We start from the raw sequence: 12,810 nt of genomic DNA, 5'->3' as shown, positions 1-12,810 counted from the left end.
AGAAATGTTCTGGGTGAAAAAAATGATTAGGAACCATTTAACAGTCATAATTTTCACAAACTTTTGATCATTTGCCCAATACAACAGAATTTTGTGAGCAGAATTTACTGACTTTGTGGCTAACGATAATAATAATAATAATGAGTGTGAACATACTTGAAAATTACGAACCATGCCACTTAAAAGGTAATATTCAATTTCTTTTAATATGCGGTTGTTTTTATTAGATGTAAAAGTTCCGTTTAGAGTCACGCCACAGTTATTTCACGGTCAAGCTTGTCATCACGTTGTTGTGACTTCTCGCGAGAGTTTTGACCACAACGCATAAACGAACTCGCTAACGACGCTAACGAGCTGCCATTGAATAACATGCAGAGACGGTGTGAATGAAAGAGCGAACGGGAGAATTGAGGAATGGAGTGTAGAGATATCAAGGACCAGGTACGTGGACATCAGAGTGGTAACTGAAATGTCGGTTGTTTTTTAAGTTTGCAATACAGCCGGTTGACTTGCCGACATTTCGAGCAAAGTTTGCTAACGGACAAGGCGATGTTATAAAAACCTTGACACAGAACATAAGTCGTCTAAAATACGATTTGCGAAATCACATTTACGTTTATGTTTGTTTGTTCTGCAGCTGAAGGTCCTTTGTTCTTTTGTAAAGTCGAAGTACTAATGCCATTAATAACGCATAGTTCATACAATTCAACGTTATATTAACTTGTCACTGTTATTTTCTAAGCTACGAGCCTTTGAAAGTAATTATGTAATTATATCGGCGAATACACTTAAATTAGTCAAAAACAAGTCTCTTAGTAAACTAACTAACTGTGTTCAATACAGCAGGTTCCATCACCAGACTGATGTCTGTCATGCGTCAGCGTTCTAGGATGCACCGACATAACTAACAGTCCAGTTCTCCTGATCATGTTTTCGCATCATATTTAAATCTGAATGTTTTGATATTATAAATACAGTTTGTTCTTAATATTTTGGTTCTTACTGTATAATAACTGCTTTGCAGGCCTCTATAGCAACACCGTTGCAATGGTTTGGAATACTCTTTAGCTATTCCTACTCCCTTGAGGTTTTGAATTGGTATTTGCCAGTGTTTATTTATTTTACTTGTCAAATCGCTCTTTCAGAGTCCGTTGGTCCAGGCTATTTTCAGCCGGAATTCTGAAGAAGTGACGTTTTTGTTAAGCCATAGCGAGGATGTCAATTCATTGGTAATATTATTTCACTCATATGTTTGTTTTATGGATATGATGTTGCATTATTTGTTTGCTTAATACTTCAATAATGTTTTACACAGGACCATGAACAAAGCACACCCCTTCATGCTGCTGCCTACCTTGGCGACATTCACATTATGGAACTACTTATCACCGCAGGTAAAGGTTGAAGTATTGAGTGTAACTAAATCACTTAAAAAAAAAAAAGCTGTAAAGCTTTTTTGGCTTTGTAACAGGTGCCAATGTCAACGCTAAAGACCAGGGTTTGTTGACTCCTTTGCATAGAGCAGCTGCCTCCAGAAATGAGGTATGCTCATTCTTTTCATCGGACTGTTTCAGTAAATGTAGTACAGATTGTTTTATTGGACTTTCCTTGATTTGTGCTTTTACCATCTTCTCTTCAGAGGGCTGTAGAGTTACTGCTAGAGCACAGTGCAGAGATCAACACACGAGACAAATTCTGGCACACGCCACTACACATGGCTGCAGCAAACTTCGCTACAGGCTGTGCCGAATCGCTAGTGCCTCATGTGTGCAGCCTGGATGTTTATGACCGCTCAGGAAGAACACCTTTGCATCACGCAGCACACAGTGGACATGGAGAGGTAAGACATTCATGGGTGTGGGCTTGTTTATTGTTAAAGTGGAAGTCAACTAAAAAAAAATCCTTACAAGAATATATTCTATGCAGGCCCACAAGTTTGAACACGGCTTTCTGATTAATATTACGTTTGTGGAATGTGAGTTTAGAAGTAACATCAACTTGGTTTTGTCCATCCGAGGGGACGGCAATTTTGTCACTTGCTGTCGACTGAAAATGACATTACAACTGCTCAGGGCTCAGGTAACGACCAATCACAGCTCAGCTTCAGAAAACAGGTCAGCCGCGTTTGGTCGTTACCAGAGCCCTGAGCAGTTGTGATGTCATTTTCAGTCGACAGAAGTGACAAAATGGCCGCCCCCAGAGATGGCTGAAAACGGATGGATTTTGCTGTTTAACTCATATTCCACAAACACGATATTAATCAGAATGACATGTTTAGAGTATTGAAGGCGCATAGAACATATTTTTGGGGTTCACTTCTGCTTTGAACTGGGGTCTAGTTCTTAATTTCGATCATTGTCGAAAGTACAATTTTCCATTTCAAACTATAAAGCAGTTGCTTCTTTTCTGTAGATGGTGAACTTGCTTCTCAGTAAGGGTGCCAACGCTAGCGGTAAAGATAAAAAGGAAAGGCAGCCGATTCACTGGGCTGCATATCTTGGTGAGTGGTGGTGATATTGTTGACTGAAAATTTGGAGAGAAGGCTGAAATGGTTTAGTCACAAATGTTCAAAAAGGCTTGCAATTTATTGTCACCTCTACAAATACTGCAACCTAAACATCAGAAGTACTGTATGGATTATGAAAAAAAAAATCACTCTTAAAGAGAAAGTCAACCCCAACATTTTTTTCCAGAATATGTTCTATGCAGGCCCACTAGTTGAAATACGGCATTCTGATTAATATTGCGTTTGTGGAATATAATAAAGCGCCAAAATGCACACACTTTTAGCCATCTCAGGGGGCGGCCATTATGTCACTTCTGTTGTCACGAAGTTGCTCAGGGCTCAGATAACGACGATTCACAGCTCACCTTTTTTACTAAAGCAGAGCATTGATTGGTTATCGACAGAAGTGACAAAATGGCCGCCCCCGAGCTAGCTAAAAACGGGTGGATTTTGTAATATTCCACAAACTCAATATTAATCAGAATGCCATGTTTAGACTGGTGGGCCTGTATAGAACATATTCTGGAAAAAAATGTTGGGGTTGCCACCCACTTTTTCTTCTCAAGTGAAAAATCCGAGACTTTCTGGAAGTAAATTGTGGAAACCTTCCTGTGACTCTTTAAACACAAAGGTTACTGTAGTCCCAGCTACTATAAATAAAGTTGTGTGCAGTACAACTCTCGCTTGCAGGGGTTGTTTATTCCCCCCTGCTAATACCTTGTGATCCCAAGTAAACAGCTCTGTTAATGTGTTCACACTTCTGTTGCATCCTTCACCACACTGGTGCTTATCACTTCTTAACGCTAAAATAGAGATAATAGCAGGCTGCCATTAATTGCCAAGGAATGTATATAATATATCAACACGGTGCAGAGTGAGCATAAAGAAAATCACTTAAGAAGTTTCAAAACATTTGCACTTTATCAACTAAAAGTTAAGAGCAAAATGTAAATTTGGACTCAGTTTGAGTATACTTTATAGCTAGTACGTTAATCAAAATCAGAAACCACAGACACATGCTGTGAACATTGAGTGGATACAGTACATACAATGGTGGCTGGCGTGATTTACAAAAAAATATGAAATAATGTGTCTGGTGTGTGGTAAATATTGTGATGTTTTTTTTTTCCCTCCTCCCCCAGGACATTTGGACGTTATGAAGATGCTGGTGGCTCACAGTGCTGATGTGACATGCAAAGACAAACAAGGCTACACACCGCTACATGCTGCATCAATCAGTGGACATTTAGATGTGGTTAAATATCTTTTGGGACTTGGAGTTGAGGTAAATGTGTTTACTGAAATGTATTCCAACAAGCCTAAAATGTGCAGTAGATGAGCAAATATTTTTTTTTCCTGCCAGATCTTTTTCTAAGATAGAGCAAAACCTTTCAGAGATGCTGGTTGCAGGGTTCCCGCGGATCCTCGAAATGTCTTAAAAGGCATTGAATGCATGAATCTCAAAGCAAGGCCTTGATTGGCATTAAAATGTCTTGCATAAAAAATACAGTGCTGCACCAAAAAAAAGTTAATCCTCATATGCTTGTTGATCTTGGGTCTTGTGTGATGTGATTGTGAATTGTACAACAAAAGGGACATTCGGCTTAAGAGGTTCGATTGTAGGCTACTTTTTTTTTCTCCCCTGCCATGCAGACTGATGAGCCAAACATGTTTGGGAACACAGCGCTCCACATGGCCTGCAACACAGGCCAGGAAACTGTGGCCTATGAGCTGGTCAACTGTGGTGCCAACATCAACCAGCCCAACCACCACGGCATCACTCCGCTACACTTGGCTGCCGCCTCCTCCAACGGGGGGCTGTGTGTTGAGCTGCTCATTAACAACGGGGCTGATGTCAACATGCAGGTTAACAGGGAAAAATTGAGAAAAGAATTCAAGTCGCATCTTTCCAAAGCTTCTAACTCATTTCAATAATTTCTTCAACAGAGTAAAGGAGGGAAGAGCCCTTTGCATATGGCTGCTATGCATGGCCGCTTCACAGGCTCCCAGATTCTTATCCAAAATGGTAAAAAAAAAAAAAAAAAAAAACACATACTGTATCTTTGGCATGCGATGTGGCCGAAAAAATAATAACATCTCACTTAATTGTTTTCGTCTTCTGCCCAGGTGGTGAAATTGACTGTGTTGACATAAACGGCAACACTACTCTCCATGTTGCTGCCCGATATGGTCAGGAGTTGTTGATCAGCACTCTGCTGACTAATGGTGCCGACAAAGCCAAGTAAGATGTATTTCAACATACTGAAAATAATTATGAAGTAACACTGTTATTTGGACTATTTGTACAAATCATGACACCGCTCTTAATCAATGAATTGACTAACGATTGCATATTAATTACAGAGGTAGCAAAAGTACTCACACACTGTGCTTAAAGGTTGAAAGTTTTCAGGGAAGTTCAACATTTTCAGATATCAGAAATATATTGATCAGCTCTCCTGCTTTTTTGAATTTATTTTTAAATGGTATTTAAATTAGCTAAATGTGAGGGTGCAGACAGGGTGGACATTTTTGGCTAATGTTAGCATGTATTGGGCACAGTTGACCTTCACTTAGCATCATGATTCAGGCGGCAAGCTGTTTAACGCATAGCTGGTGTTAGGCAGAAGCCTCACATCTCACTTTTCAGGAAACTCAAAAAATCCCTGTCATGTTTGTTGAGCCATTAACATTGCATTCATTGTCAAAGAGGATTCATTGACAGAATGGACATGTTAAGTTTAACAGCTAAGTACACACCTAATGTGAAATTATGAATCACGAGTATAAACATTTATTCTGCAACTCTACTGTTTCAGCTTCCATTGAAGAAAGAAACAATACTGGTGGTAATGTCACGGAAAAACATCGGGGAAGGGGGGCGGGGGGGTTCTTAAAGGGGCCGTCATCTCATAATGACAGGGTGGACAGCAATTTCAGGGACACCTGCCAAAATAATTACCAAAGGCACATAGATTGCATCCAGGACACCCTGCCTGTACTTGTCTTTTAATAATGTATATATCTTTCAGGGCTTTATTTGTACAGTACAATAATAGATGATCTGACTTTCTGCAGACAGGGGATCCATGGGATGCTTCCATTACACTTGGCCGCGCTGTACGGCTTTTCAGACTGCTGTCGAAAGCTGCTCACAAATGGTGAGAAATTGTCCGATGAATAGCGCGGTCTTTGCTAATTTAGTCTGATTCTCTCTCAACATTTACTTAGAGCTCTTTTGCTCGTGTATCGTATAGGCCAGTATTACAACATTGTGCACTCTCCGACAAGCTGCCAGACACCATCCCTTGGATTTGATATAAACACACAGGATGAACTTGGGAGGACCTGTCTGCATGCAGCTGCGTTTGGAGGGTAACACACACACACACACGCACTTGTTATAGTTGGCAGATAAAAGTTGTTATTAACGGACATGTTTCTTGTGCTTTTGGCAGAAATGTTGACTGTCTTAACATGTTGATAAACAGTGGAGCTGAACTTGATGTAAAGGATCAATTGGGGAGGTAAGCAAAATACAATTCCATGCTGCATAGCTGCCTGGATGCTTTATTATCGGCGCCGTTTTTTTCCCGTTTTGCCCCGCAGATCGCCTTTACACTACGCTGCAGCCAACGGCAACAGTCAATGTACAATCACACTGGTGAGAGGCGGCTCGGAGATCAACGAGTTAGACCTGATGGGCTGCAGCCCTCTACACTACGCTGCTGCATCACACACGTTCTTCGGGTGAAGTCCGGAGCGATGACAAAAAGGACATGCTGTCAGTTTAGTACGCAAGTGAATAAAATGTCAATTGTCCACGTTTTCATTACACAGGGGGGAGACAAGCTCAGACTGCAGAGTGGAAAAGGAACAAGAAGCCTCTCTGTACGTCACACTTCATTCACAAAAACTCAATACTGTGCTGAATTAAATTCTGCCGCATTTTGGTCACTTTATTTAGCGGAAGGAAATAATACATTATATGGTAAAAATAATTGACATTGGATGATTTTCCGCCGCATACCTAATGATCTAATGCTTTTAATCTAAGTTTTTAATCCCCCAGGAAATTGAGCGGGTTATTATTTATATTTATAATATAATTATATTTATTTTTCGTAAGAATTAGTCCAAGGCAAGGCAAGGCATTTGTGTAAATAATCATTCCGAAAGTTGGTGGCACAGCGCATGGCAAGTGAAGATGGTGTTTTTATTTAAAGGTATGCAAAGCTTGCCAAATGATGATGACCCACTACAAGCTTCCAAATCACTTCTTGTCATGTTTGAATATTAGAAATTGGAAATGATCCTTTTTACTTGAGTAGAAGAATGATGTCCCATTTTGGGTTCAGGTGTTTGGAGTATTTGCTGGACAGTGGAGGAAACCCAACCGTAAAAAACACTAAAGGTTACAGTGCTGTCCACTATGCAGCCGCTTACGGCAACAAGCAGCATTTGGAAATGGTCAGTGCTGACTTTTTAATTTCGGAGATGGCTCTAGCTCATTTTTTTCTTTTTCATCGCTGGGGTAGTCAAAGGTTTTGTTTGTGTTTCCTATTCCAAGCTCCTGGTGATTTCTTTCAACTGTCTGGAAGAGGCTGAAAGTAATATCCCCGTTAGTCCGCTGCACTTAGCTGTGAGTTGTGCAAATCTATCACAGATATCTTACTTGCGCTTTGTGGCCGACTGCCTGTTGTAACACTTGTGATGTGTTGACAGGCGTATTATGGTCACTGCGAGGCGCTCCGTCTGCTGTGTGAGACGTTAGTGAGCCTGGATGTGCGAGACATCGCTGGGCAAACTGCCCTCCACCTCGCCGCTCAGAGAGGCTTTACCTCATGTGTGGAGGTGCTACTGGAACATCAAGCTTCCTGCACGCTGAAGGAGCATAAGCACAAGAGGACTGCTCTCCATGTTGCAGGTTGGAGTTGACATTGGACTCATTTTTTATTGCGGGCTAATGTTTTTGGGTTTTTTTCCTTATTGTATTTTTATGCATGCGCAGCTGCAGAGGGCCATGTGGACTGTTTGCTTTTGCTGGTGAATAGAGAACACAGTGCTGATATTATTGACAGCCAAGACACGCACGGACAGTGAGTCACTTCTTATTTATTATTGATGTACAAGCTCACTTACCTAAGCAACAGATATTTCTACTCATTTTATTTCTAGACAGATAATATAACATTGTACATAGGTATATATTCTTTATCCTTTACAAAGAACAACTAATATTACAGCAGCATACTTAGGGGTTGTGACTGTCTCTATGTACTGCATATCCGTATATCACATGTATGCTTTTTTTTTTTTTTTTTTGCAGAACCGCACTTATGTTGGCAGCCCTGGGTTGCCACACGGATTGTGTCCACATCTTGTTGGAGAAAGGAGCGAATCCGGATGCCGGTGACAAAAAGGGCTTCACCGCATTACATCGAGCTGTACGTTTATACAAGAGTGTGTGTGTCCCTTGTCTCTGTAGCAAGCTTTAAATCTCTCTGTCCTTGCCCTGCAGGCCATGCTGGGTAGCTGCGAAAGTATATCAGCTTTATTGGAACATGGCGCCGCTGTTCTATGTCGAGACTCTCAGGGAAGGACGGCGCTGCATCTTGCTGCGTCCTGCGGTCACACACAGCTACTGCACACTTTACTACAAGCTGCAGTAAAAGAAGATCCTTTGGACTCCATGTTGGATTACAGAGGCTACACGCCCACTCACTGGGCTGCCTACCATGGTAAGATATCAGGAAGACGTACAGTTTCCATGTAACTGAATATATATATATTATATTATATTATATTTTATATATAAATATATATGGTAGTTTCTCTGAACTGTATTCTTCCACAAGTTTGCTTTTTAGTAATTAGTTTATTTGTGTCTTGTGTAGGTCATGAAGGATGTTTACGCATTTTACTTGAAAACAAGCTTTTTGGCAACCAGGAAGGAAATTCCTTCAACCCGTTGCACTGTGCTTTGTGAGTTCTATTGGGAATGTTTATCTACGAGAAATAATGTAGAAGAATTGAGTGGACTGCAGTTTATATTTTTCCCTTTGCAGAATTAAAGGACATGATGCTGCTGCTGGACTTCTTGTAAAGACGGTTGGTCCTCAAATAGTTACAATTAGTGATGTCAAAGGAAGGTGCGTTCTGCTTTTTGCCATCAAGTCTTATCTTGAAACATGCAGCTCATACTGCGGTTGTGCCTTTTTGTAGCAATAAACGTGATTAGCTTTTGTTTGTACATTTGGGACATAATATTCAATATTTAAGACAAATAATTTTCAGCATTCCTAAATATCACCTTCCAATCCTAATTTAGTGATATTATCTTGTCCATGTTGTGTGATTGCAGGAGCCCGCTACATGCGGCTGCCTACTCTGGCAGTGTTACAGGGCTCCAACTGCTCCTGGCCCATGGGGCCGATCTCGATGCTGTCGACCACAGCGGGTGCTCCGCTCTGATGGTTGCCGCTGACTGTGGACATACCATGGCTGTTGGTATGTTTCTACTCACAGTGTAAACATTTCTCTAAAATCACAGCAGGAGTCCTTCGGTCACCAGTTTCCTCCTATTGATCACATTATTTCCAAGTTCATTTATGTTGACAATGAATGTAGACTTTGCATGCAGATATTGTTTCCTCACTATAACAGGTCACTGCACAGGAGACCCCCAAGTCAAGATGATGATTTTTTTTTTTTAATTCATTTCAGAATTCTTGCTGCACAAGGCAAAACCAGACCTGACCGTGGTGGATGTCAATAATAACACAGCCCTTCACTTAGCGTGCACTAAGGTCAAACATACAAATATTAACTGCATGAATTGTCAGGCACTCAGTGGCACAGTAACGTTTGCATCCAAATTCCATTAAGAGATCAATATGGCGAGGCTCCATTTTTGTCTTTTGAAAATGAAGCTTCTCGTTAGTGTTCGTGCGACTTTTCAATGTCATTTATTCCACAGGGTCACGAGATGTGCGCCCTGTTGCTTCTAGGAGAAATCAATGACCACTCCCTCATAAATGCAACTAATAGTGCACTCCAAATGTGAGTTGGTTTCGTCTGTCGGCTTCTGTTCAGCACCACTCAGGATGACGATGCATTTTTTTTTTAGCTCAACAGTTCACCTGCGTACTTCTCTGTAATGAGATCTCTTTCCCTGTCCAGGCCCCTACACATTGCAGCAAGGAAGGGTTTGTCGACCGTTGTGCAGGTGTTGCTCAGTAGAGGAGCAGCGGTCATGGCTGTGGATGGTGAAGGTAAGCAGTGCTACATTACAACATTTCACGTCTCAGTACCGGGCAAGATGGGGCTGAATCGGTGACGCTTACTGGAACTCAAGGCACAGATTATTTGCCTCATTCATTTTGCCTAAATTGCAGGAGCAAGGATCCAAGGATTTATTTATGAATAACTACAAGTCTATTGTGACCAGCTGCACTGTAAAGATTGTAAATGGGAGACTCCCCACTTAAAAATTTAGAAGCCTTTCAGATTGAAGGTATAATCTCTTCAACAAACAAGAACGGTCTAGTTGCCTTAATTCAACTTTTGCGAATTACCATGGTCGTGGATGACTGAGAATTTACAAAGACGGTGACATTGTGAATTATTAGTCTGGCCCATTCTGTCGTTTAAATGCCACTGGAACTTGCACTTTGATGGTCTAATAGCAGAATTGCTGAAGTCATTTTTAAATTACTGTCACAATATTAATAGAAAATTGCTACGTGCTTGGTGAAAATGGTGTTTTTCTTTGTGTAGATTGTCAGTCATCCAGGTCATGGTAATCTTCAACTGGGCTCTTGTTTATTGAATTTGTTGTTTTTCTAGTTTTGTGAAAATGTTTTAAAAAAGACTTATGCGATTATGCTATTTGGCTAACAACTGCAAATGCACCGTCCTTTTTTTCTAATGTATAGCTACCCAGGACTGCCTAATTGCACATGCATTGGGTTTTTATTTTCATGGCTGGTTTTGAAATATAATGGCAACCTTTTGCGGGCCACATAAACATACACGGAGGGCCGTATGTGGCCCATGGGTCTTGAGTTTGACACCTGTGATGTAGACTGTTTGATGTCTATATGGTTTAGCAGATTGCAATTGTATGTGATATCAGAAGTAACAAAAGCGCACACAGTACTGTCGATTTCCTGGTATGTAGCACATTCACTGCCATTGACGAATTTACTTGTCTTTTCACAGTCCAGCCATTCAATTCCAGGAACTTACTTGTATTTTTTTCCAAATTTTTTCCAACGTTAGGGTAAAAGGGGGTCTGAAAATGTCTGGCAGTGAATGAGTTAAGTGATTAATGCCCCACTATTACTTCCATATAAACCCGCCACTTATTCCAGCTGTGGTTTGTTACCCTCTGCAGGCCACACCCCAGCTTTAGCTTGTGCCCCCAACAAGAAAGTGGCTGACTGCCTGGCCCTGATCCTTTCCACCATGAAGCCTTTTCCCCTACGAGAGTCCAACACCAGCAAGGCCTCCTGCTTCAACCCCACCCTGAATAATTGTGGCATCGCCGCTACTTGCGGGTCCAATGGAAGCTTGCGTCACTCCTACGGCAAGGGCCATTCAAGCTCCATCGGCCTGCACCAGTGTCTCACCGAGTGAGCGTTTCTACTATTGCGTCCTTTGATGTATCATGGCATCCCATACTTCAGCGACATTTACCAACAGCGTTTGTAAAGTCTTACGCGAACTAATACTAAACCACAGCACATACTGTATGTTTAAGTTCAATTAAGTAGTATAGTAATAGAAAACAGCACACAATCCGTCCTCTTGAAACATGGTTGCTGAATTTCTTCTTTTTTTTTTTTTTTGTAGCTCTTCACATAGGCTGAAATCCTATATTCTCTGTCCTCTGCTGCTATAAACCAAAATGCTTGATTGTGTTTACATGTGGTGTGCGTGTGTGTGTGTTTGTGTGCAGTTGTGTGTCTGCTTGTGTATTTTCTCAATATTAGTTTTTAATTATTTTTGTAATATCTATCATGCAATGGTAAATGTAAGTCTTTATGCAATTAAAATGTAGCAGACACTGCATAGACTATAAATGCTTATTACTATTAGTCTTATATAAGGATCCGCATAGCTATACTGTATTTCAGCTTTTTTTTTTTTTTTCATCAAATGAAGGAACAACCTCATGTACGTGTATGCTGTGGTGCAATTCAAAGCACATTTTGATCAGGGCATCGTAGTATGTCTTAGTATAATATTACAGAAAATAAGCAAGAGAATAGAACAAATGAGGTTACAGAGAAAAATATGTTTAAATGTACATGTTTTGATGCATAAGGACCTTGCAAAACATTTCATCCTGTGACATACGCAGCAGCACTGGTATCAAATATGCTCTGCTGGTGAACATAATTTTATTGTTTGAACAATGCTTTTCTATGTTCTCAACATACTGGTATTATTGAAATAAGCTTAATATACATCCAACACAGGTGACACCAGAGGCTGAAAATCGCAAAGCAAAATTTCCTTGTCTCCAAGTGACTGTAAAGATTTACTGACATTCAGTAAAAATTAAAAATATATTGCATATAAATGTGCACATTACTACACTCATATAAGCAGGACGTCACTTAAATTACATTCAACTTTAATATGAATTTGGGTTGTTTGATAATTGTTTACTTCAACTCATCATGTGATCTTTTATTTTTCTAATGGAATACCGAGTGGGTTATCTTAAATGTTTTAAATGTATTTGCACTTGAAAATGGATGTTTACATTTTACAGTATCCTGCAAATATTAATTGTGATTAAAAAATCCATTGAACATTATTAAAACCTACGCAGTTTGAGAAATCCCCCTTGTTTTATTTGGAATTTAAGCAAGACTGTAAAAAGCAGTGTGATAGCCATTCATGCGAACAGCTGTCTTCCATGCATTGTTTTTTTTTTTCTGACATTTCTGGGTGTATCAACTCAAATTCTGTGGATTTAACTGAGAGAAATAAAAAGACTACTTTGCGATGACTCTGATTTCCATTTGTAGTTTTAGATGTAATTGGCTATTTAAAAAAAAAAAATTCTGTGTTGTGCTGCGCCCTAAACTGCCTCTTCTGGTACTTTCAACACACGACAACTGGTATGGAAACCACCTTTGTTCTCAACTGCCACTTTTTTTTAAACTTACATATTTACATTCAAGGTTTAGAATATGCGCGCACTCAACAATTTAGGAGCGGATAGTTTGACCATGGAAAAAACAAATCGTGATAGCTTGACCTCAGTCATATAGGCCAGGTCGTTCAGA

General features: G+C 40.2%; 1 protein-coding gene across 1 annotated transcript; it reads left to right on the top strand.

The window, feature by feature from the left end:
• Nucleotides 1-304: 304 nt before the first annotated feature.
• Nucleotides 305-12,530, top strand: ankrd52b (ankyrin repeat domain 52b). The gene is made up of 28 exons (XM_086041083.1): nucleotides 305-441; nucleotides 1,146-1,229; nucleotides 1,316-1,394; nucleotides 1,472-1,542; nucleotides 1,640-1,840; nucleotides 2,413-2,500; nucleotides 3,649-3,791; nucleotides 4,160-4,372; nucleotides 4,454-4,532; nucleotides 4,634-4,748; nucleotides 5,585-5,667; nucleotides 5,764-5,881; nucleotides 5,965-6,033; nucleotides 6,116-6,256; nucleotides 6,347-6,397; nucleotides 6,865-6,976; nucleotides 7,077-7,148; nucleotides 7,232-7,433; nucleotides 7,518-7,605; nucleotides 7,836-7,953; nucleotides 8,028-8,247; nucleotides 8,404-8,491; nucleotides 8,575-8,658; nucleotides 8,871-9,016; nucleotides 9,233-9,315; nucleotides 9,486-9,568; nucleotides 9,689-9,780; nucleotides 10,905-12,530. Exons 1-28 carry the CDS (start codon nucleotides 415-417, stop codon nucleotides 11,144-11,146), a joined length of 3,192 nt encoding a protein of 1,063 aa, XP_085897209.1. The 5' UTR covers nucleotides 305-414; the 3' UTR covers nucleotides 11,147-12,530.
• The last annotated feature ends 280 nt before the right edge of the window (nucleotides 12,531-12,810 follow it).

Source organism: Filicampus tigris, chromosome 9 (assembly GCF_054856515.1).
Source record: "Filicampus tigris isolate MCC_2025a chromosome 9, RoL_Ftig_1.0, whole genome shotgun sequence".
Classification (NCBI taxonomy): domain Eukaryota; kingdom Metazoa; phylum Chordata; class Actinopteri; order Syngnathiformes; family Syngnathidae; genus Filicampus; species Filicampus tigris.
This window is presented reverse-complemented; position numbering and strand designations above follow the sequence as displayed.

Excerpts from the sequence above, each read along its gene's own strand:
- ankrd52b (XM_086041083.1), top strand. The coding sequence starts at position 415 with ATGGAGTGTAGAGATATCAAGGACCAG. Across the intron at positions 4,373-4,453 it reads GGGCTGATGTCAACATGCAG|AGTAAAGGAGGGAAGAGCCC; the intron begins GTTAACAGGGAA and ends TTTCTTCAACAG. Across the intron at positions 5,668-5,763 it reads TCGAAAGCTGCTCACAAATG|GCCAGTATTACAACATTGTG; the intron begins GTGAGAAATTGT and ends TGTATCGTATAG.